Below are 22,659 nucleotides of genomic sequence, written 5' to 3' on the forward strand. Positions count from 1 at the left end.
ATAGGTTAAGCGTGGTGCTTAGTATTGCAATTACCTGGAATTGCACCCAATCCAGCATATTGTTGTGGTAGCCCCAAGATCATGACAGTCCTGATGGCCGACGTATTCCACCATATTCGGATTGGTGTTGTAGGACCGTAGTCAGAGCTTCCTAGGCCCTATCTCATCTCTTTCTATGGTTAGTATTCTGATGTCCCAAGATAAGTAACCATAGAGTAAATCTTGATTCCTAGATCAACCTATAGAACACTTAGGAAAATTCCTCTATACCCTATAAAATTATAAGTATAGTTATCCTTGGGTGATCTAAATCTTATCTAGTACACTTCACGTTCCCCGTGGAAATGGATACCTTGGAATACTCTCGGGTGAAAGCTACATTGGTATCCGTATGCTTGCAGATTTTTCTATGTGCGTTTAAAATACCCAACAAGCTTTCTGGCACCGTTACCGGGGACTAGGCTTTTTGTCTATCTTTGGTAATTGCATTAGGAAGTGTGAACAAGTTTTTTATCGCCATTGCCGGGGAACGGTAGCTTTGCTAGTTTAGAACCAAGTTCGTCCATGTATCCTTTTTCTTTTACCACCATTCTCACCTCACCACAAACATCAACCACCATCACCAATATGAATTCCATGCCTATCTATCAATATGTTGCACCCATGAGCACAATCTTAGAGCCACTAGAGCCCATGCTCACATCTAGCTATGAGCTATGCCCATGTTTGGTTGCAATAAGTCCAAGCCAACCCTTGGAAGTAGAAAATGGTGGAGACTTCAATGAGCAAGGAAGTTACTTTATTAACACCCCATCAGTTCCTTGCTCATATGAAAAATCTCCTGATTCACTTAGTCTCTCTAACATTGCTCCACATGAGATCTTCAACCCCCTCATGCTTCCTATTCCTAAAGTTTTTGAAAGGGTAGTTGCAGACAAATATGCTTATCAAAAGTATTTTATATCTTGTTGTGGTAAAACTTGAGAGTAGTACACTTAGGTTGGTGTTGGAAGGGAAACCACTTCACCAAGCCACATCTTAAATGTTTCCCAAGAACAAGCTTAGTGTCCTAAAACAAGCACTATCTTGACCATGACATGAGTGTTCACCTTTCTACTGTGCTACCCTTGTTAACTGAGAATAGAATTATAATTGTGAAAATATTCCTTCGGGTATTTTTGTGACTAACCTTCCAGGTTTGGAGCAAAAGATCGAAGGAGTGACAAACGCAGGTATGTCCAACCAATCATTATGCAACATTGAATTACTTTCATCTAATATTGATTTTTGCAAAAGTCAAGCTTGGGGGATATGCTTTCATAGATACATCTCTTGCCATGTTGCTACATCATCTTGGTTGTCCCTACCTTTAAGATATGCTCAGTTTGCTAAACATCAATCATGCTTTTCCTTCACTCTCTGAGCAAATCTCTATGATGCTTTTATGCTACCATTGTTTACTATAGTATACATAGATTTTGAAGTCTTTTCAGACACCTTTTTAAATTAGGCAAGGTGCTTAGTTTAGACTATTGTTCTGGCTTAAATTAGACAAGGTGTCTAGTTTCATTCTTAGACCAAAAAGGTGTGTTGATCTTACTTCTAAAAGGCTTTTAAATTAAGTGTGGTGCTTAGGTTCAAATACCTTCCTGAATCAAATTAGGCGTGGTGTCTAGGTTGATTGTTGAGCTGATAGTATGCTATAGTAGATATTGAAATATTTTTGTTGCACTAACCCCTGTAGGAAAACTATCAAATCCAAAATGGGAAAGTCCTAAGATGAACTCACTCTAGAGATGAAGAGAGATACTATAATTTTGCATAAGGGAGACATAGCTCACTCGTGGCTAAGAAGAAAGAAGGTGCTACAAAACATGATCCATGATCAAAGCACTCACTCCATGGAGTTGCATTCTCTTGTCAGTCACCAACTATCAGGAACCAAGAAAAGGTTGACAAGAGAAAAGCATGTAAAGATCTTGTTGACACCATTTTTAGGCGCAAGTCAGTATGGCCGGGGAGGTTGATCGTTAGTTAGAAAAATACTGTGTCAACCGATGAGATGATTGCCGATGGTAGGTGATGCCAATGATAGTATGACAGGTGGAAGATGTTGCTGGCCTGAGGGTTGAGACGATAGTTACTGATCATTGCCAATTGAGTGTCGATGACCGATGATCGCCGATACCGATGAAGAAGGGTATGAAAATTGCTAAGGAAGATACAAGGAGGCAACAAAGTATGTCAATGAAGCAGAGCCGATGAAGAGTGTCATCGTAATTGAAGCCGGTGCTGGAATAGATAGGTGGTAGTTTTCTATATTTGTTAGAGTTTGCCTTATGTGAAAGTCCTGTTTTGTTTAGAATTAAAATCCTAGTCGTATACCGTTGTAACTCTTTAGGTCAGGGTATAAATATAGACCTAGTAGCAATGTAAGAAAAAAAATTAATCAATATCATACACAAGTTCTACATCTACTTTTACATCTACTTTTCGATGACTTCGTCAACTCGCACATTTTCTTTTGTTTACGAGTTCTTAAGGATTCAACGAGCAATACTCGGCGAATTCACGAGTTCCGCGTGAATACCTCTTGGCCGTGGCATCCGGACGCATCGCTATTGTCAGGACCAAAGTATTCGAGTTATCACCTTTGTCGATTGTTAGGTCAAATCGGCTGGCACTGCTCAACATTTGAATCAGGTATTAGCCCTTTGTGTTTGCAGATCTATTTTTTGCATCAACACATCTTTTGGCACGCCCGGTGGGACAAATCTATCAACAAGATCGACATGGCTACTGCTGATCTCAATACGGAGAACGTCATTACTGTGACAGAAGCCAATCTCAGAGATGAATAGAAGCAGGCTATGGAGAGGGCTATAGAGGAGTACAGGCAGCTCTGTCTGAAATCCTTCAGTATGAACAGGAGCGGGGAAGTAATTGCAAGACATGGTTAATACTGTTGTTAATCATGCTTTGATCAATCACTCCAATGTGCTGTCCAATACTGTTTACAATGTTGTGGTTCAAACTTTCAAAGAAGGATAGACACCACCACTCTATGCTGGTCCGGCCTACCATCAGCTAGGATTATCATCTATCACGGCTCCATCGGCTCCTCTAGCCGTTGCAGGCACAAAAGCTACTTCTCCTCCAAATACATTAGGGTTGACTAATGAGCAATCTACACCGATGAGATCTGGTCCAATGACCTCAGAAGTACGAGTTCAACTCAACACAGATCTATCGGCATCGGCTATGTCAGGGTCCGTATTTCAGAACTGTCAGGTTCCGCCCAACTGGTGGGGATATGGTATGCCCCCAGAGTTCTTTGCAAATAACTCTGAAACATCTTAGGTAACTAACTTAGTAGGAAAGGCTCCTGTGACGTCGGTACCTCCAGTTTTGCCGATGACTCAAATTCTTTAGTATTCTACAACTACTACTGCGAGACCTGTTACTAGCAATTTTCAAATGCCAACATTCCAGATGCCTAATGCAAATTCATCGGCAAATCCATTGCCGACTCAACAAAGGTTTATGACTCAGATAGGTTATGTTAACCCAACCATAACAACTAATTATCAGTCATTGGTAGGACCTGCGCTGATGAGTGCTAATAATGGTTGGACAGGGTAGTTTGTCTCGCGCGCTACCGCTTATAGTTTGACCCATCAAAAGGATTCAGTTTTAACGCAACAACAAAACCACTGACAGAAAAATGCCTAATATCAGGTTTTTGGATTGTTAGAAAATTAGACATTTTAATGTTTGATTTAATCCAGAAAATTACACATAATATTGTGGTGGCATAAATGTGCACGTGTATAATTTTACCACTACTCAGATTAGAGATAAATATTGCAAATATTACTGCAACTACAGCAGACATACTAAAAATGAAAAACAATCGTTTAGGATTGTACCCCGAGGAGGGACCAGTGCCGAGGGCACCGGTGGCTCCATTCACACTAGTTGACATAGTGTGTTGCTCGAAGTAGTGAACCTCAGTCGATGCAGAAAGATGTTCGCAGTGCAGTCCCGCGAACGTCCACCACGAAGAAGACGAAGACGAAATAGTCGCAGTCCCGAACATCTCGATCCGCCGGAGTGGAAGAAGACGATCTCGCCAGTGAGCACAAGACAAGATAAGCAAGCAAGCAAGCAAGCATGCTCGGCTCGGCACAGCTCGGCTCGGCGATGGCGGGGCGCGCGCGTGTAGCACCCCTTTTCTCTTCCTCAACTTCTCCATAGAAGCTATCAAAGGCCACCTATTTAAGTTGAGTTAACACATGATCAATCATCAATACGGTACTAAACCGTTTTCATTATAGCATTTATTGTGGGCCCTTGAATTAATCATCAAATGTAATTATGGGCTAAAAGCTCATTTATATTCAACAACCATGACCCCAAGGACGAGGTGCCCGCCATGGAGGCGCGGATCTGGGAGCTAGACTGGGACGGGCTCCGTGCATTCTAGGACGTCCCTCGGGCTTTGGGCCGAGCCACACCCCCTACAGGAGCAAGCGGCCCCGACCACCATGACGGCGCGTGACGTGCCCCCAGCCATCGCGACTAGCGCGCATGCGACAAATGGAGGTGCTAGAAGCAGCCTGCCGCGAGGTCCGGTAGTGGGGTGTGCCCGTACTACCTCCAGGACCACATCCTACGGCTCTGCCCAACTATGTGCACGTGCGACCCTGCATGTGCGTAGTGTCCCCATTGTCCCCCTCCACCTCGGCCTCTAGCGACGCGGTCGGCCATGTGCACAGCCTCATCGAGCGAGAGTAGCGGATTGTGCGCTCTAGGTTTGTGGCCACGGGTTCCTCCGTCGTGTTTGCCGCCACGATCGCCACACCATCTGCTGTGGCCTCGGGTGTGGATGTTCGCGTGCCGCGATACGTCTAATGGCGTGGACGACCATAGGATCAACCAACGGTGGCACGTTAGAGGACCTTGAGTGTGAGCGAGTGTTGGTGTGCGTTGCTGGAGCACGTCAATCTCCCGCGCCTGCACTGCGGCCGTCCTCGCCACTAGATCACTTACTTACAGTTAGGCCCCATCAGACAGAGAAAAGAATAGGAGAGAATAGGGATATAAGAGAAGGATATTATGGACATCATCACTAGTCAGGCCCACATGTCAGAGCTGTCAAACGGTGGAAACATAATAGAAGATAAACACAATGGTGTGAAAGACAAGAAAATAAAGTATCATAACATATAAGGACGTTTAAACTTTTTAATACTCCCTCCATCCCAAATTTTAAGTCATTCCAAGAATTTTGGAGAGTCAAACTTTTCTAAGTTTGACCAAATTTATATGATAAAATTATTATTATTATAATACCAACTAAGTATTATTAGATTCTTCCTTAATTATATTTTTATAATATATTTACTTTACATTACAAATCTTAGTATTTTTCTCTATAAATTTAGTCAAATATGAAAATGTTTTGACTCTTCAAGATTCTTGGAAGTACTAATGAGGAGTTGTATATAGGCTTAGATCCTCTTTTATATATTTATATTTATATAATAACAAACGAGCCTATTTTATTCGCATCCGGTCCTTCCGCAGCCCGTGTGCCCACGCATTCGCATCCGGTCCTTGCGCACAACTCCACTCTCGCTCTCCCAGCCGCTCCTGTCGGTGCCGAAGGCAAAGGGCAATGGCACCCCTCTGCGTGTCCCTCCTCGCTGTGGCGTTGTGCGCGCTCACGCTGCTCGCGGCGCCGCCGGCCTCCGCGTCGCGAGACCTTCGCCCGCGCCGGGCGGGCTTCGTCGTGCGCGGCCGCGTCTGGTGCGACAACTGCCGCACGGGCTTCGAGACCCCCGCATCCACCTACATTGCCGGTGCGACGCCTCGTTACCCTGTCCTCCCTCTCGTCTCGTATGACTTGCCTTTGCTACTGATGATGTGCTTGCTTGAATTCGAATAAACTTATTTCCCCTTCAAGGCTTCAACCCTCTGGATCTGGCCATGCACATACTGGTTGGTTGCTTTAGGGAGTGTTGTTTGGTTGCGCTCCACTGCTCTGGGCGTGTGAAGATGGCGTTGAGCCTCGTGTGTTCTTAAACTACAAAGTTGGCTGCATGTTTAGTGTTAGTTTGTGCAGAAGGTTGGCTTTCTGCTAGCGCTCGTCGTCCTCGTCCATGACAACGGTGCACGTGTAACTGGTTCACAGATTCGTTCTAGTTAGATCCACTTGTGATTTCTTTTTTTTTTCTCTCATTTTGACGGATATCTCGTTATGATTCGAAATGTCTAGTTGGTGTAGGGGATCTAGCAGATCTGTACATGCTAGCTAAATTGACACGAGTGTGCAACGTATGGATCCATATGCTTCGAATCTTTCGGTGGTGATGAATACTCAAGCGAGATCTAGGGTCTTAGGCGCTCTGACCATTGTTCATGGACCGTGGTTTTCGTGTCGGGACATCGAATAGTGTATGGTTCAGTGTACTCAGTAGTACATTGTTGGACATTGGGGTCTGGATCAGGCTATAATCCTCATGTTTGATGTGCTGCCAATTAATGAATCAGAACCATGACTCATCTTTAGATATCTGCACTCGGAAATAGATTTGATTATGTATCATAGATGGACCAAACATGTTTCTATGGAATGCATGCTTATCTGGTTGTCTAGGGAGGCCAGCATCACAGAACATGAATAAAAAATTAGAGATACTTGACCCTTGTTGCTGAAAATATTAACTGTGAAGGTATTGATGTCAAATCGGACAATATTGAAATGATGTTGACTATCCCAGACTGGCATCCATACATCGGACAATATAGAAATGATGTTGACTTCCCAGATTGACATCCATACGAAGACTGGTGTTATATTTGTAGCTGGATTTGAGTGAATACGAGGTTAGTTTGGCCCAGGAAGTGCCAAAGTGGTATGTGGCTTAACCTGTATAACTGCTGTCATTCTAGCAGGAGATAATTGCTATCTTTTTTTTTGTATTTATACAAGGGAATATGTCACTTTATTCTTTTGGAAGGACAGTTACTTTTATCTTTCAACAGAATTACACAGTAACATAGCATGAAATTCAACTGCTCTGTATTTTCTGAACAGCAGCTGCAATGATTCATGTTGCCTGTGTGCTGCAAAACAAAGAAATGGAGTTAGTGGTCTTCAAGACCATATGATCTTATAAATTAGGTGCAACTACAAAGCAGTATTGAGAAGCAATAACTGGCCAAAAGTAAAGTGAAAACAGTACATCCAATTGAAATAAATACCTCTTACGATTCCATTTAATTCCTAAGAAACCATTGCCCTCATAGACTTGCGCAAAAGTGCCCTTTCCCTCTTTAGCTGTAAGTTGCATATAATCATGCTATTGGAACATGCATTACTTTTTCTCATTCAAAGGGCAACTATAATTGATAAAAATTGGTCAGGAACAGGCAGCTAAGATGAATGTTTGGTTCCTTATTTGTTGTATTTCAGCGTTCCGATAAGTATTGTTCTAATTTATATTTTATTCAATACTTTAACAAATTGACTTGGACACTACATACTTTATGAGATTATTTGTAGTTGACTTTTCCATTGTGGATGGAGTATTTTCTAGTATCACTAAAAAAACTTGACCTGCTGGGGGTAAGACAGCCCCAGGTGGCACCGTTGCCATGTGAGAATGACCATGACCAGGGCTGGACCTTAGACTTGTGCTTTGCTGATGGACAGACAAGGATATTTTTTTAACCCAGCCTGAAATTCGCTCCCACAGGGAGTTGAACCGAGGACCTTTCGCTTTTCTAGTATTAGTAATAAATGAAAATGGTATTGTTTAGAGGCATATAGGTTACAATATGTGGCTTCAGAAAGTTTTCAGGTATGGAACAAATTTTGTAAGCTGGGCCGACCCTCACAAAACCTGGCCATTATTGGAATATTGTATTGCTTAGAGAACAGGGCAATGCGAAAGGGCCTCTAGCCTAGTGGTTAGAGCACCTGAGTAGCACCAGCAGACCTGAGTTCGACTCCCCATGGGAGCGAATTTAAACAGGTCTGCATTATCAAAAAAAAAATGAAAAAATAGGCTGGGATTTCCCTTGCTGACTTCGGTCAAAAAAATAGAGAACAGGGCAATACCTGGCAGGCATGGTAAACATGTTTCATCTGTAATGTTCTACCATCAATGTAACATGACTACATGACATGCATTGAATACTAAAAGAAGCAGCTGCATTCCTGGAAATGGAGTAGACTCATGATGCAAAAAAATGTGATTTTGTTTACCTTTTCGTTTGATTGGGAGCTTGATTATTAATGCAGTATGGAGAGGCGTGCTGACCCAGACCCTTTCTGATGCCTAGGCCAATAAGGTGTGGCGAGGTGATGCCATACACATACCCTCACGTACACTAGAGCAGAACAAACATACATTGATACATACCTTTGTCCTGCCAATTCTAGAGCCCATGCACAGTCACCCACCAACTAGCCATAGCAGTTCATGCCCAGTGCAACTATCCAAGCACAAGCAGCATACCACATCACAGGAGTATATCCAAGTTCAAGATCTAAGCAAGCATGAGAAATATAGTTCATACTTCTGAACAGAGGAAGGGAGAGGAAGAGCAGAGGAGGGGTGAAGCTGAGGTACCTGTGAGTCGACATGAAGGGTGCTGGGCTGCTGGCAGGAAAGCGAGCAGAAGAAAGAGACGCTGAGCCCATGTAGAAATGAAAGCAACCATGAATTGATGGGGCAGAGGTTGGATGTCAGAGGCATGAGTTGATAAAGTGGAGGTCAGAGGTGAAATCAGCGGAGTCTGTGGAGCACTTCTCGTGGAGAGGTATAGGCGCACAATTTTCCCTTGGTCAAATTTCCATGTGAGGCTACGCCATGCACACACATAGAGGTTGTGGCAGATATGATGCTTCGATTGGAAAAGCGGCCAGATGACTAGGTGACGCCTAGGGGTGAGCATGGCTGGGAGCAACAAATTGGGAAAGAAAACTAGAGCTGAGATCTCCAAGTAGATCTGGCTGAGATAATATTGTGATGAGCTAAAAAGTTTGAAAAAGCAACAACTTTAGTTTATATGTAATTAAAAGTTTTTGAGCAACATTTAGCTGCCATTTACTAGTCATCTAGTATTTGTTTCTTTGCCTTGGTGATATGATATTCTTCTATTTCTTTCTTTGCGACTGTTAGTGATGACATTCTTTGTTGTTACACAGGAGCTAAGGTGAGAGTCGACTGCAAATCGAAAACCACTGGGGCAAACACATGCAGCTTCGAGGGACATACTGATCGCACTGGCACCTACAACATCCTTGTCGCTGATGAGCATGAGCATGAGCTCTGCGAGTCCATCCTTGTGAGCAGCCCGGACAAGGGGTGTTCCAATGTTGTGGTTGGCCGTGAGAGGGCCCCTGTCTTCCTCACCAGCAACAATGGGGTTGCATCCAACATTCGTTTGGCAAATGCTCTGGGGTTCGAGAAGGACGTTGCCCTTCCTAGATGCGCACAAATCCTCAAGATGTACCAGGATGAGAATGACCGTGTGTAATTACGCCTGAGTTTAGATGTACTTGGCGAGTTACATATTTATGTGGTGTCTGAAATGTTCTAGAACCTCTATATCTATTACTAAGAAAAACGATATTGTCGCCACTTAAGTCTTAATATCTTGGCACTAAAGTGTGTGTGCATGTTTACTGCAGATGTTATGAGCTAATAAATATATCTGGCTAATGTGATACAGTTAAAAATACAGTCTGGTATGTGGCTGGGGTTATGACTGTCTATAGTTTTGATGATCCTTGAGAAAACATGATATTATTGCAGGCGCTTTTAGCTATACATTTTTTTTTCATTTGTAATATGATAAATACAACGTATAGTTGTTTTAGTACAAGTTGGATTATAGGATGAACAATTCATATAAAAGACAGTCAAAGCTACAACAGAAAAAAATAATAATAAAAAGAACAGAAACTATTATGGTCTGTTTGGATTCATTCATTTTGGTTGAATTGCAATCTACTATATGGATCTGGCTACTTGGTTTGGAATTTGATATTCTAGCACTTTTCAAAGTTCAGATACTGGCTTGTGTCAAATTTGCAACGTGAGAAACAGAAACAGCTTCTGTCAACCACTACACTATTTCTGCTCAGCACCTGCAGCAGCACACAGATTCCCTCCCCATGTGGATACGCCAATATGCAGGATTTGTACCTAGGCCTTGTTTAGTTCCAAAATTTTTTGAGAAATCGACACTGTAGCACTTTCGTTTGTATTTGACAAATATTGTCCAATCATGGACTAACTAGGCTTAAAAGATTCGTCTCGTCAATTTCGACCAAACTGTACAATAAGTTTTTATTTTTGTCTATATTTAATACTCCATGCATGCGTCTAAAGATTCGATGTGACGGAGAATCTGAAAAATTTTGCAAAATTTTTCAGGAACTAAACAAGGCCCTAGAGTGTGACTTTTAGAATGGGTTTTATTTCTAAAGATCCAAATGGAACATTATGTCAGTGCTTTGATTTTCTCTTCATCTTCTCAGAACTCAGTAAACTATGAAAGTATGCAAGTACTTAAGAACTACAAGTTTAGAACCCTAACAGTAACAGGCTAACAATCTAGAATGCTAAACAAATAATAACTAATACACGATGTATATGGATCGAGGGACTTGCTGATCACAATAATTATGTGAGATCACGAGGACGGCACAATCCATGACTTTTTTTGCTTTCTAGGCGAACTGTTGTGTATTTGTTTTTTGGGCCATCAATTGCTGGCCTATGCATACATCGGCACATAGGGACATGAGCCAACATGATAAAATTGCCTGACCCAAACAATTTAACCCAACCATAGGTAATCAAAATGGGACACAGATTGTTGCTAGGGCAGACAACTTTCTCAAGGACTCAACTATAAACAGATCCATTGTGCATATTAGGACAAATGTTGGCTCATGTCCTAAACTTGACGTTGCCGGCATTGATCCTAGACAGTCGCTTTCCAGAGCCATCCTTGGCTAGGGTGGTGGAATGCTTTCTGAGGAGCATACATAGTTTTGTATGCTTCATAGATCATTTTCATTGGTTGTACACTTCAGAAATATTAAGAAACCGTGAATATGTTCTAAGTTTGACTAATTTTATAGAAAAAATAATAATATCAGCATCATTTGTTCAATTTACTTCCCCAACTATTTCAGTTAATAAGTTGTCTTTTTTGTTTTCTTCTGGACAAGTTATGTTTTAATTTCAAGTTTGGTAAAATGATATAGAAAATCATGGTTTGTGTTAAAAATATATTATGAAATTTTTACTATTATGTTTCATAGAATTTAGTATCTGTAGTGTTAATATATCCCTAACTTATCAAAACAATGATATGATGTTCAATATCAGCTTATAAAAGTAGTGATTAAAACCCAACTTTATAAACGAAGCCAAAATAATAGATCTAGTTAAGGCCTAAGGCCCCATTTCACTACTGCTGCTAAACTTTAGTCCCTATCACATCGAATGTTTAAACACATACATAAAGTATTAAATTAAATATAGACCATTTACGAAATTAAAAATATAGCTAAAGACTAATTTGTGAGATGATTTTCTTAAAGTCTAATTAGTCTATGATTAGACACTAATTACAACAGTACACACATATGCTAATGACAGATTAATAGGCTTAATAAATTTGTCTCGCAGAGTACTGACACAATCTGTAATTTGTTTTCCTATTACGCCAATCTCAATGGAGTTTTATTAGAGTTTTATGGACATTAAATATGCTAATGTTGCATAATATTAATGAGGAGAGAGATTATAAGAGTTCCACAAGAGTAGAGAGAGTTTTATGGGGCATCCTTGTTCGCTTGAGTTTATCAGCCGAATCTGCCAGCCATTTAGCAGTGTTTTTTCTCTCACAATAAATCAGCAAACAGTACTTTCTACTATGGTTTATTAGGCAAACGAACAAGTTAGTGTATTGGAAACTAAGTCATGAAACTTCCACTGAAGATGACCTTAGTATCTGAATACCCCATGGACCACCCCATATAATATCTGATGTGACACATATTAAATTTTAGTTCCTATAAGCAAACACTCCCTAAATACTAGGAGCAACTGAAATAGTTAGGAGAGTAAATCAATTCAACTATTAGTTTTTAAGGCAATAATTCAGACTTTTCTAAAAAAAGAAGATCATGGAGAGCTACGGCCTATATGGAGCTCAACAGCCCCTAACAAGCGCTCTATTGGTAATTAGGTGGTTTCGGTTCATTAAATTAGATGTGACCTTTAGGCTAATAGGGTTTCACCTGAATTTAATAGACATTAATTATGCTGATGTGACATTATATTAATGATAACAAAAAGAGATGATAAATGTTTTATAGGAGTAGAGAGTTGTACTATTTCTAAAACCAAGATGCGTTGAAAACCGTGATATGAAATCCTCAAAGAATGGCCTTAGGGCAGTTCCAATGGCAATTAATGACCAGTTTCTATCTCTATTAATTACCCTGCCACCTCATCATTTTGCTGACATGGCACTCGAATAAATGAAGAGAGAGGAGGGAAAATAGAGAAACCATTTCTTGACCACGAAACGGAGTCGACGTTAGCAACGAGGCAGATAGACTCGGCCAAAATCGCGTTGGGGAGAAACGAGCGGTGTCGAGCTCATCAATGCCGGATCTCGTGAGCCGCCGCCGCCGGCGCCCTTTCTCCCGCGCGTGCGCCTGCTGCTCCCGCCTCCCTTTCCTTCCCGCGCGCGCCCCTGCTGCTCCCGCCTCCCTCTTCTGCGTGCTCGGCGTCTCGCGCCGATTTCTTCCACGGCGGACTGCTCCCGCCATCGACGGAGCTGCAGCTCGCGCGCGCACTTCCGGCAGCATCCCGCCTCCAGTTTCCTTTCCCGCGCGCGAGCAACATCTTCCCGCGCTCGCTCGATTGGTTCCTCACCCACCGCCACTGCCTCCAAATATCCCTCTCGAAGCCCCCAGTTCCAAACCCTAGCCATCCTCCCCCAAATCCATACCAAATCTCTGGGACCATGAATGCACTTCGGCCTCCATCGTCAAGTTCCAGGCAAGGGAAGGCAGGGTGAGGCATGGGTGCTCTGGGCGCCGTCAATGGTCGACGTGTTGTTGCTCCGGTTGCCCCTGCGGATGGATCGAGTTTGGATGTCGGTGAACCCAGCGCCCTACCTGCAGAAACATCTCCAACGCTTGAGAGTCTTCGAGCTGCCGGTTTTCCTGAGTGGTGGAAACAATCCTCTTCGTTGGGCTCAAGTGAAGGGTAACAATTTTACCTCACAGGATGCAGTCATTATCCAGGTTCTTGTAGTCATTATTCAGGTTCTAGTGCTGAATGCAATTGGGTATGAGTGCTTGTGTCTAGTGTTGTGAGGTCTGTCAATTATGATACTGAATATATTCAGGTTTCAGTAAGAACAGGGATGCCTAGCAATAGAGGTCATTATTCTTGTAGTTTATGATCTGAATAGTAGCTTGTTTCATGCTGTCATTTGGTACTCAAGTTAAATCAGTACCTTGTTTATATATATGCTGCAATATTATTTCAATGCCTACCATTACAGTATATCCTTTCCTGCAAGCAATAGGGAAGAGGTTGCCTATTTCTGTCGAACCAAATTATTGATTGGCAACTGAATAATAGAAAGTTGCCATGTTGTCTAAGTTACCACATATTGTCGTAATGATTTATCTATTTGGGAATAAAGGAATTACACAGTCATGTTGCCATGTTGTAGATGTTAATGTGACACATAGTATCTTGTTTGTTCCTCACTGGACATGTTGCTTCCTTAGTTGTAATTGAGTTGGTAAGGAATTGAATATTTCTATTTGTAGGATATACCCACAAGGAGGGTTTACAAATTTGCTAAACTTAAACAGTGCTCCAGAAATTTTTCATTTTGTTGGCAATACAAGAGGCACCAGTACAATTTCGCCAACCAGTTTGAAAAGAACCCGACCAACTGAGAGCAATGCACATGAGAAAGAAACAATTGTTCTTGATGCGGATGAAACGAACGAAGATGAGAGGACTGAGAGGCGATTAAATTATACAAAAGAAGAGGATGTCAGATTGGTAAGCAACTTTCCTTACTGTTGTCAAACTTGATCGTAACTGTTTGCATAAATGTGTTGTTGATGTTGTTGTTCTATGAATATAGGCTGCTGCTTGGCTGATGCACTCAAAGGACCCAGTTGAAGGAACCGATAGGAGTGGAGATCAATATTGGTCGGCTGTAACTAAAGAATATAACAAAGGCACAAAGGTTAGTCGTAGAAGAAACCGGAACCAATTGAAGATCCGTTGGGATCGTATTAAGAAACCAGTGATGGAGTTCCATGGCTGCTGGACAAGTATCACCAAAGTCTATAGAAGTGGTTATAGTGATGACCAAATGATGGACATGGCTGAAACGATGTATGCTAAAGACCACAACGATAAAGATTTCACGCTGAAGCACTTTTGGAAGGTTGTAAAGGGTGAAAGGAAGTGGTCTGCATATGTTAAAAGGGAAATGGAAAAGGATAACAAAGGTGCATCTATCAGGCTACGTAGATGATTGCCACAGTTGATCTACTAGTTTATTGTGTAGCATTTAAGTTAATTTCTAGTATATAAATGCATGTAGAAACTAAGCATTGGGAATGATAGTTTCTACAACCCATCAATTGCTCTATTTCTCTCTTAGAATGTGAACCAAGAAACTGTGCATCGGGACTGCCCTTAGCGTATATGTGCAATTACAAGCCACTTAAGATGTCAGTCTTATTACCTCTACAGACTGTCGTAACCCCTAGATCGTCTGATGCCGTCGTAACGTTACGCCCGCCTGTCCCCTTCCAGCAGCATTTCTTAGTAACTCTTACGTATCCTGTCATTTCTTCAACTATCCTTTTCCCCTTTATTAACCGGAACGCTGAAAAAGCGCTGCCTTCATAGCATCACCGGACCTGTCACCAGGCTGCTGCTGCGGCTTAAGCGCCCCCAATATTTTTATGTTTTAGCCTTTTTTTTTAAAAAAAATTACATTTGTCCCGTCTGGAAACTTAATTCGAAATTTGGACCTAAGGAGTCGGCGCCAAGAACCCTGGCTCCGAGGTAAAACATCTCGAAGCCTCACATCTTGGCGCCGAGCTCGGAACCGCAGATCTTAGCACCGAGCTCGGAGCCACAGATTTTGGATCCGACCTCGGAGCCACAGATCTGGGCACCGAGATCAGATTTATAACGCACACCCCATCTTCCCTGCCCCGCCCAAGAGTGCTCTCATTTCTCCTCACTGTCGGGTTCTAGCTCTCCTCTACCCTCCCAATCTTTTGAAATCTTTAATTTTGACCGTTAAAATTTGGAATTGATCCGTAGATCTTCGCTAGCAAGGTAATCTCTCTCCCCTCATTTTTTATCTTGTGTTTTGGTATATATTTCATGTATTCTTAGATTAATGCTGACAGTGATTATTAATTTATTTATTATGTAACAGTAGGATGCCAAGACGTCGTAAAGCTAGTAAGCCAAGGTAATCTCTTAATTATTATTTTTAGTTTATGTTCTTATTAATTTCCAATAGACGAAGAACCTAGGTTTATGGTTTATTATTATTTTTTTCGCTTATTAGAACGGAATATGTTTAAATTGTAGCTATGGATGGATGGCCGGTAGTCTGTACGACCTAAAGCCTCTCTCTAGCGGTGTTCCAAGACCCATGTGCTTTTGTGGTGATTCTTGTAAAGTAGAAATTTCTGAAGATGAGGAAACCTATAACCAGAGGTATTGGATGTGTTCCAATTTTGCATGGAAGCCTACGCCACAACAACGCCTCAACAAATATATTGTGAGAATTGTATTGTGCATTACGTAGTTTATGTCATATGAACATTATTTATTTTTTTATAAAAATTATTTTATTGCAGACCCCTCCACCGTTGTGTGATTTTGAGCAGTGGATCGACACTGAGATTGAGGAGTCGGACAAGTGGCTTCTACAAAGCCTGAAGGAGTGGGATGCAGAGCGTGCGAAGATATTCGAGATGAGACGCAAAGAGAAGGCTCTACAGAAGGAGCACAAGGAAGAGGAGGAAAGGAGATGTGTTGCTGCGTTAAGGGAGGAGAGAGAGAAGAAGCTTGAGCGTGTGCGCCGAGCAAAGGCAGTGATGGAGGAGAATCCCAATGCACAGAGGAAGGGAAAGTGGCCTCGTTGCACTCAGTAATTTTTATTAATGCTAGTTTTATGATTGTGTTGGACTATGCAATGCGGTATCATGTAATGGACTTTAAGTAAGGCCGTATGTAGGTCATGTTATGTGTTAACTAGTTTTTTTTGCCATGTTTCAAGTATTATTGCACATGTTATATTTGTTTATGGTTTTATTATTAGTAGTGGTTATATTAAGTTCAATATTGTAGAGGTAGTGAAACAAGTCGAAGTAGTAGACATAAAATTTAACAAACTAGTGGACTACATAATTGACACCATATAAGACATTAAATAGAATGTCAAAACATGTACGAAGCTAGGGTCCAGAGGTCTTGGACTAAACCTAACATGCCTGTCGGTGTTTTGACCCCGGGGGGTGACACCAACGAGTGAATTTGTATGTGTGCTCCATTTTCCGGATGGTGATGCAAGAGTGACACAAAGATTTATCCTGGTTCGGACAAAAGAAGGCCCTACGTCCAACGGGGGGGGGGAGAGTATGTATTATCTTGCACCTATGTGCTCGTACAGGGGCGAATACAAGTGAATGTTGCTGAGGGTTCTAAGTCCTAGTCGGTTGTGATGGTGTGTGGATCATGTATTCTAGATGTCTCTCTCGATATCGTCCTCAGCATCCCCTTTTATAGTTCCAAGGGGAGACCTAGATTACAGGGTGTAGATGTTAGAGTAGGCCTCGATGGGGGTATGGCGCTGTCCTACTCGAGGCCTCCGTACCGGCGTGGCCTCGAGCCGTCTTATTACTGGGTTGGTGATGATGGCGCGTGCGTTCTCTGAATTCAACCCCTGTACATCGTCTGGTATTTGCTTAGGCGCGAGCACGCTTGTACGTCATGGCAGTAGTCATGTCTGGAGTGGTTGAAGCGCTGACTTCCATCGCTTGATCCTTCCCTGGGAAGGAGCGTGCCTGCTCGAGGGTCAGGTGGCACAGGTAGCCTTGTGATGCAGGAGCGCTGACCTTGAACATCTCGAGGGGGGTCGCGATGGGATATTATGCTTGCTGCACTGTACTAGTTTGTACTTTTCTCCAATATTGAGGATAAAGCTGGAGAAAGTAGAGATTTGACGGGTGCTTGTTCCCCTATCACGCTTCCTGTGATTGTTGGGTTAGGTAGGAGCATGGCAGGCGCATTTAATGCTCTGGCTCCCTTACCCGCAACAGGCGGCTGGGAGCGCTCTTGCACTCGAGGCTCGTCGATTCGCTCGACGCTCTTTCCGTAATCGACGATCATTGGCTATCGAGCCCTTTGCTGATTCGCTCGACCCTATTTCCGTATTTGAGGCTATGGCCGACACTATGTCTCGGTTCGAACCGCGGCTTTAGTGATCCCGTATTTATGCTGGAGCGTCGAGCCTGAGTCTCAAATTGTTTGTGAAACTTCTCATTGTGAGTGTTGGCTGGGGTACCCCCTATTGACATCCTCAATAGTAGCCCCCGAGCCCCTGTTCGAGCACTTGTGTTCGAGCAGGGGTTCTTCCGATGGTTGAGTTTCTATGGGGGTCGCGCGAGCAACCCCCGCGGGGGTAGCCCCCGAGACCTTGAAGGAGTCTTGGACTCCTTCGAGGGCTGTATTACTTTTTCAGATGCGACCGCTCCCAATTTACCTTTCCACTGAAGGTCGTTCGTTCTGGAAGGGAACCTCCGACCCTCATTGGCTGGTTTTACCTCTTTGAGGCTAGGAGCGTGACGTACTCCCGATGGAGCGAGCGTCATTGTCCTCGGTGAGCTTTTATCGAGTAATCCAAGCAAGAACCCATGCCCCGTTCGATGGGGTTGGCTGTAGCCCAGAGGCGTTCTTATTAAAGCTAGGCTACTAGTCTCATTTGATAGAGTCCAGCGGCTCGACGCCTCCCTCCATGGGGATTCCTCTCGACCTTCTTGCCTCTGCCTTGGATACTCCCAGCGAGTCCTCGAGGCATGCCTCGTTTTCGACCTCTCGCTGGGTGTCCCTAACTTGGATACTCGAGGGCGACCGTCGAAGCCATCCGGTGGGCCGGTCTACGCTCCCTCGAGGTTCTTATGGCGGCATGCGCCCATCTTACCTTGCGACGGAAGGAAGAGTTGCGGCGGTTCGCTTTCTTGCCCGTTAGGCACGCCTTTTTAGGAGGGGGCCGTTGCGACGAGGTTCTGTTGGTGGAATCCATAACGTCCTGTCAGAGAGAAATAGAACTGTTAGGCGGTGCATTCATGGAGGAGGTTACCGCGATTGTCGGATCTGCCCGTTGCGAGGTGTCTATAAATATTGGGGGTTTGTCCGGCTGTCGTCCCTTCCGCATCCTGCCATTACTTTCGCCCTTGTTTCCTCTGCATCTTCTCGTGCACCTGAGGCACAACACATTCTCGAGCGGAGAGATCCGTAGAGGCATCTTCCACCACCTAGCAAGATGCCGGTGAGGCTTATTGCCACCGATGAGTGGCGTCCGTCGTCCATGATGGAGCGTCGGTTACGGGATTTAGAGAAGGAAGGGCTCCTGCGCCCCCGTTCTTCCTCGACATGGCCTGAGTGGATCGCGCCGCCAGTGGAGCACCAGGAGCCGACTCCGCCAGAGGGCTACATCATCTCTTTCGCCAAGTTCCATCACCACGGGCTCGGATATCCTCTGAGCCGCTTCATAAGGGCGCTCTACCACCACTACAGCGTCAAGCTCCAACACTTTCCCCCAATGCTATCTCCGCTGCGGTTATCTTTGCCGCGGTGTGTGAGGGCTACTTGGGGTGATGCCGCACTGGGACTTGTGGCTCCACCTCTACCAGGGTGAGCTGTTCCGTGCTCCCGGCGGGACCACTGGTGTGAGCCGGCTGCCTCAACCTAGTCCAGAAGATGGGCCATGCGGAAGAGACTCGAGAGTACATCCCCACTGGGCTTACGTCCAACCATGCCCAGTGGGACTCTCAATGGTTTTATCTCCACAACGATGATAGCTTCTTCCTTGTCTACACCAGGCGGTTGATCTCGAAGCGCCCGGATAATTAGAACTATGGCGTCGTCAAGACTCTCTAGGCCCGGCTTCGCCCCCTTCTCGACGCTCTGAAGCGTCTATGCGAGGAGGGCTTGACCGCCGCACTCGTTCTCTCGGCGGTCCACCATCGACGGGTACTCCCGTTGATGTCTCGACCGCTGAGAATGGATGAGATGGGCCCCCACGTTCCACTATGGGACCTCGAGGCGTGCCGAATGTCTAACGAGGCACTTTTGAACGAGGAGGTTGCTGCTAGGTTTATGGCAACCATCACGGGTGATTTCCAGCCGGAGCAGGTGAACGGCTTCCCCATGAAGCCTGAGGAAGGTTACTATGATCTGGTAAGCCCCTCGAGTTGTTGTCACTCGACCCTTCCTGTTGGTTTCGTTGTTTCCTTTCCAATTTTTCTAAGACTTGTGCCTATTTTGCCAGGGGGCGATTGACGCCTGGTCCTCTAAGCCTCCGGTGAAGGAGGATGACGCTGAGCGCGAGAAAAGGTGCGCCTCCACAGAGAAGCACAAGTCTGTGAAAGACATGGAGAAGAAGAAGGAGAAGAGGGAGAACCTCGAGCGTTAGGCACTCGAGGAACGATGAGCTAAACAGAGGCGTGAGGGGGAGCCTGAGGAAGAATCACCCGATGAAGATGATGGTGACGACGACGATGATGACGATGACTCTGAGGGGATGGCGGCTCGCCTCGACCGGGTCCTGCAAGGCCTACCACAGACCGACACTTCTTCGTCGCGTGCGGAGGCTTCGAAAGGGCCACAAGGCGGGGATCATGATGGGCGCCAAAAGGAGGCGTCGCCTCGCCATTCGCGCACCGACACGCCTCGTGCCACCACCCAAGGTCGGGCAGTTCTTCCGCCATGATCTCCTCAAGCATTTGGCCCGGGCCATAGGGTCAAGACCTCAGTAACGGGGCCGCTATCTCGGGGCCGTGCCGCCGTGGCGTCCTTGAGCTAGGGAGGAGGGCGTCGGAGGAGTGCTAGTCCTGAGGATCGTCACGCGGGGAGAGTGAAACCGAGGCCCGCTCTTGTCCTAGAGAAACTGGGGGCCTCGACTCGTGGCAGCTCGAGGCCTCCTGGCCGCAGGACTGGTACGAGGGTCGTCCTCCTTGTGGGGTAAGATTTTTTTAAAAACCACCACGCTGTCTTTTTGATTGATTTGTTTGTTGACGCTGATCGACCTGCATCAATTTCTCTCTTGTTCAAGTTGAAGAGGCAGTTGGGGCAGGCCCAGTCCTCGACCGCCAAGAGGCTCAAGGTGGGGGCGAGCTCCAAGATTCCGGGTAAGTGAATGGCTTCTCTCTTGTGGTTCAAGGTTGGCTCTGCTTATCGTAAAGATTCCTTGTGACTCACGTGTGGTTTGGGACGTATGCAGGTTCTCCTGGCTCACGACCGCCTGTTGGTGATGACGAGACCCCGCCTCGACCGTCGGAGGGGGGTGATGTCTCGAAAGGCGTCACGCCACTCCCTGGTTAGGGTGAAACGACTCGCCCCCAAGGTCAGGAGGGGCCCCGAGTCACCCAAGCTAGGGGGAGAGGTCGACCCAATCACTATTAGTGATGAATCCAGGGATGGCCCGTGTTCGACGGGTGATCGCGCCGTAGACAAGGTGACTAAGGTACCTCGAGTCGAGGGGCAGACGCCATGGCCCATTGGGCTCCATTCCATCGAGGAAGAGAAGAAGAAGACCGAAGAAGAGCAAAGGAGGAGGAAGGAAGAGAAGCAGAAGAAAGAAGAGGAAGAGGAGGAGTAGAGTCGTCTACTGGAGCAGCAGCAGCGACAAGAGGTGTAGGAGCAGCAGCGGCAGCGGGAGCTGTAGGAGCAACAAGGGCAATAGCAGCAGCTCGAGGAACAGCTGGAGCCGCACTGGCAGCAAGAGCTGCAGGAGCTTGAACTACAACAGTGGTAGTGGCAGCAATAGTTAGAGGAGCTGCTCGAGCAACAACAACCCCATGGTCTGCATGAACAGCAATCGCAGCAGCCGTAGCAGCAGCAGCAGCTCGAGGAAGGGTAGGGCCCTGAGATAGGGGAGGAGGAGCTGCCAGTTTATGGCCCCACGACTCCAGAAGATGGCTTCGTCTTGGGGGGCCTGCCACCGTCCCGACTGAGCCACGACAGGAGGACGGTGTCGTGGCGCTGGCGCTCGCCATACGCACGCCAGCGGATCCGAGTTCAGAGATTAAAGGCACCCTCTATGGCATTGAGGGGATCATCCTGGGCTATGTAGAGGGTCGGCGGCCATGGGAGGACGTGGCTAGAACCTCTGGTGCTGGTGGGGAAGACGAGACCGGGACCTCTGGTGGCGGCGAGGCGGACGAGACCGGGATGTGGGGTTCTATCGATGATGATGGGCGATTCCCCTTGTTGATATTTGGTAACGCCGTCAGGAATTGATCCGCAAGCGCACGGATATTGGTGAGCACTTCACCCGGGAGGTTATCCAGAGTATCGTATTTATATTTTTACCACTGGGAGAAAGCGTGCATCTGACTAACCAAATCTATTGCTACTACCCTTTAGGCTACAAAGAATGTGACTCGATGTGAGTGATGTATAGAGAAGACTACAACCGTAATCTCGATCTAACCTTGGTAAGGATGATCTACTGTTCTGTTGGGGAGGCTCACGGAATCTGGACACCACAGAGGATGTTCAACCCGCACCTATAAACCCTATCGATCCTACTAACGGGATATGGGCTGCAAAGGTAACTCGGAAATGTCACGTTCCTCGCTACTACCACGATCCAGCTAGTCAGGGGATATCTATGAGTATCCTAGCCCAAACACCATGTTTACGCTAGAGATGATTACTCTAAACTCTACGCGAAGAGATCAAAGTAAACTCATAAACCAAAGAACGATAAAACAAGAACTTACTAGAATTTAGAAGTCGAAATACTGAAGAATCCTAGGAGCAAGCCTCGGGTTAGGAGAACTTGATCCCGCAGGAACAACCTTAGAGTAGACACCGACAGGTCGGGCTTCCTTCGATCTACACCTCCACTCTATCTCTCTCAATCTAGTAGATCTAGTCTACTCTCACATTGGATGGTAAGCCCTAAGTCTATGTAGAGGAAAGGTTATCCTTCGAGGGAACCTCTCGACTCTATGATGAACTTGTTCTCCTCCAGGGGCCAGGGGGTCTGCTTATATAGTCCCCTCAAGTGAACGTGGGCCGTCGGATCAAACCGACATTGATTGAACGGTGATCCATGATCCTTTAGGTCTATGGAGCATAATCCGCGAGACGGGACCTGATTGGTCTCTACAACAGGGCGGGCGCCCAAGGGGGGAGGGCGGGCGCCCTGCCCCCGGGCCCAATCGCCTTCCCATTCATTCCCGTGGCTTCTGGAGTCTTCTAAATGATAGAAAATTGCACGGCACATTAATATCTCTATGTAAACCCGACATGTGGGCCTTTC

The 22,659-nt window shown here is 45.3% G+C and overlaps 3 protein-coding genes across 4 annotated transcripts; 2 read left to right on the top strand and 1 right to left on the bottom strand.

The window, feature by feature from the left end:
• Nucleotides 5,585–9,758, top strand: LOC8155467 (pollen-specific protein C13). Its single transcript, XM_002489176.2, has 2 exons — nucleotides 5,585–5,864; nucleotides 9,221–9,758. The coding sequence occupies exons 1-2, from the start codon at nucleotides 5,681–5,683 to the stop codon at nucleotides 9,550–9,552; spliced, it is 516 nt and encodes a 171-aa protein (XP_002489221.1). The 5' UTR covers nucleotides 5,585–5,680; the 3' UTR covers nucleotides 9,553–9,758.
• LOC110434602 (glutathione S-transferase T3-like) lies at nucleotides 12,600–16,393 on the top strand. Of its 2 annotated transcripts, XM_021458956.1 has the most exons (4): nucleotides 12,600–14,129; nucleotides 14,215–15,570; nucleotides 15,693–15,885; nucleotides 15,965–16,393. In XM_021458956.1, the coding sequence occupies exons 2-4, from the start codon at nucleotides 15,539–15,541 to the stop codon at nucleotides 16,259–16,261; spliced, it is 522 nt and encodes a 173-aa protein (XP_021314631.1). In that variant the 5' UTR covers nucleotides 12,600–14,129; nucleotides 14,215–15,538; the 3' UTR covers nucleotides 16,262–16,393. The 2 variants fall into 2 exon arrangements, with proteins under 2 accessions (XP_021314631.1, XP_021314628.1); XM_021458953.1 differs by lacking the exons at nucleotides 15,693–15,885; nucleotides 15,965–16,393 and having other exon boundaries at nucleotides 12,625–13,313; nucleotides 13,889–14,129; nucleotides 14,215–14,730.
• Nucleotides 20,849–21,385, bottom strand: LOC110431918 (oleosin-B6-like). Its single transcript, XM_021451731.1, has one exon. The coding sequence runs from the start codon at nucleotides 21,383–21,385 to the stop codon at nucleotides 20,849–20,851; it is 537 nt and encodes a 178-aa protein (XP_021307406.1).

This window comes from Sorghum bicolor, chromosome 1, assembly GCF_000003195.3.
Source record: "Sorghum bicolor cultivar BTx623 chromosome 1, Sorghum_bicolor_NCBIv3, whole genome shotgun sequence".
Taxonomy (NCBI): Eukaryota; Viridiplantae; Streptophyta; class Magnoliopsida; order Poales; family Poaceae; genus Sorghum; species Sorghum bicolor.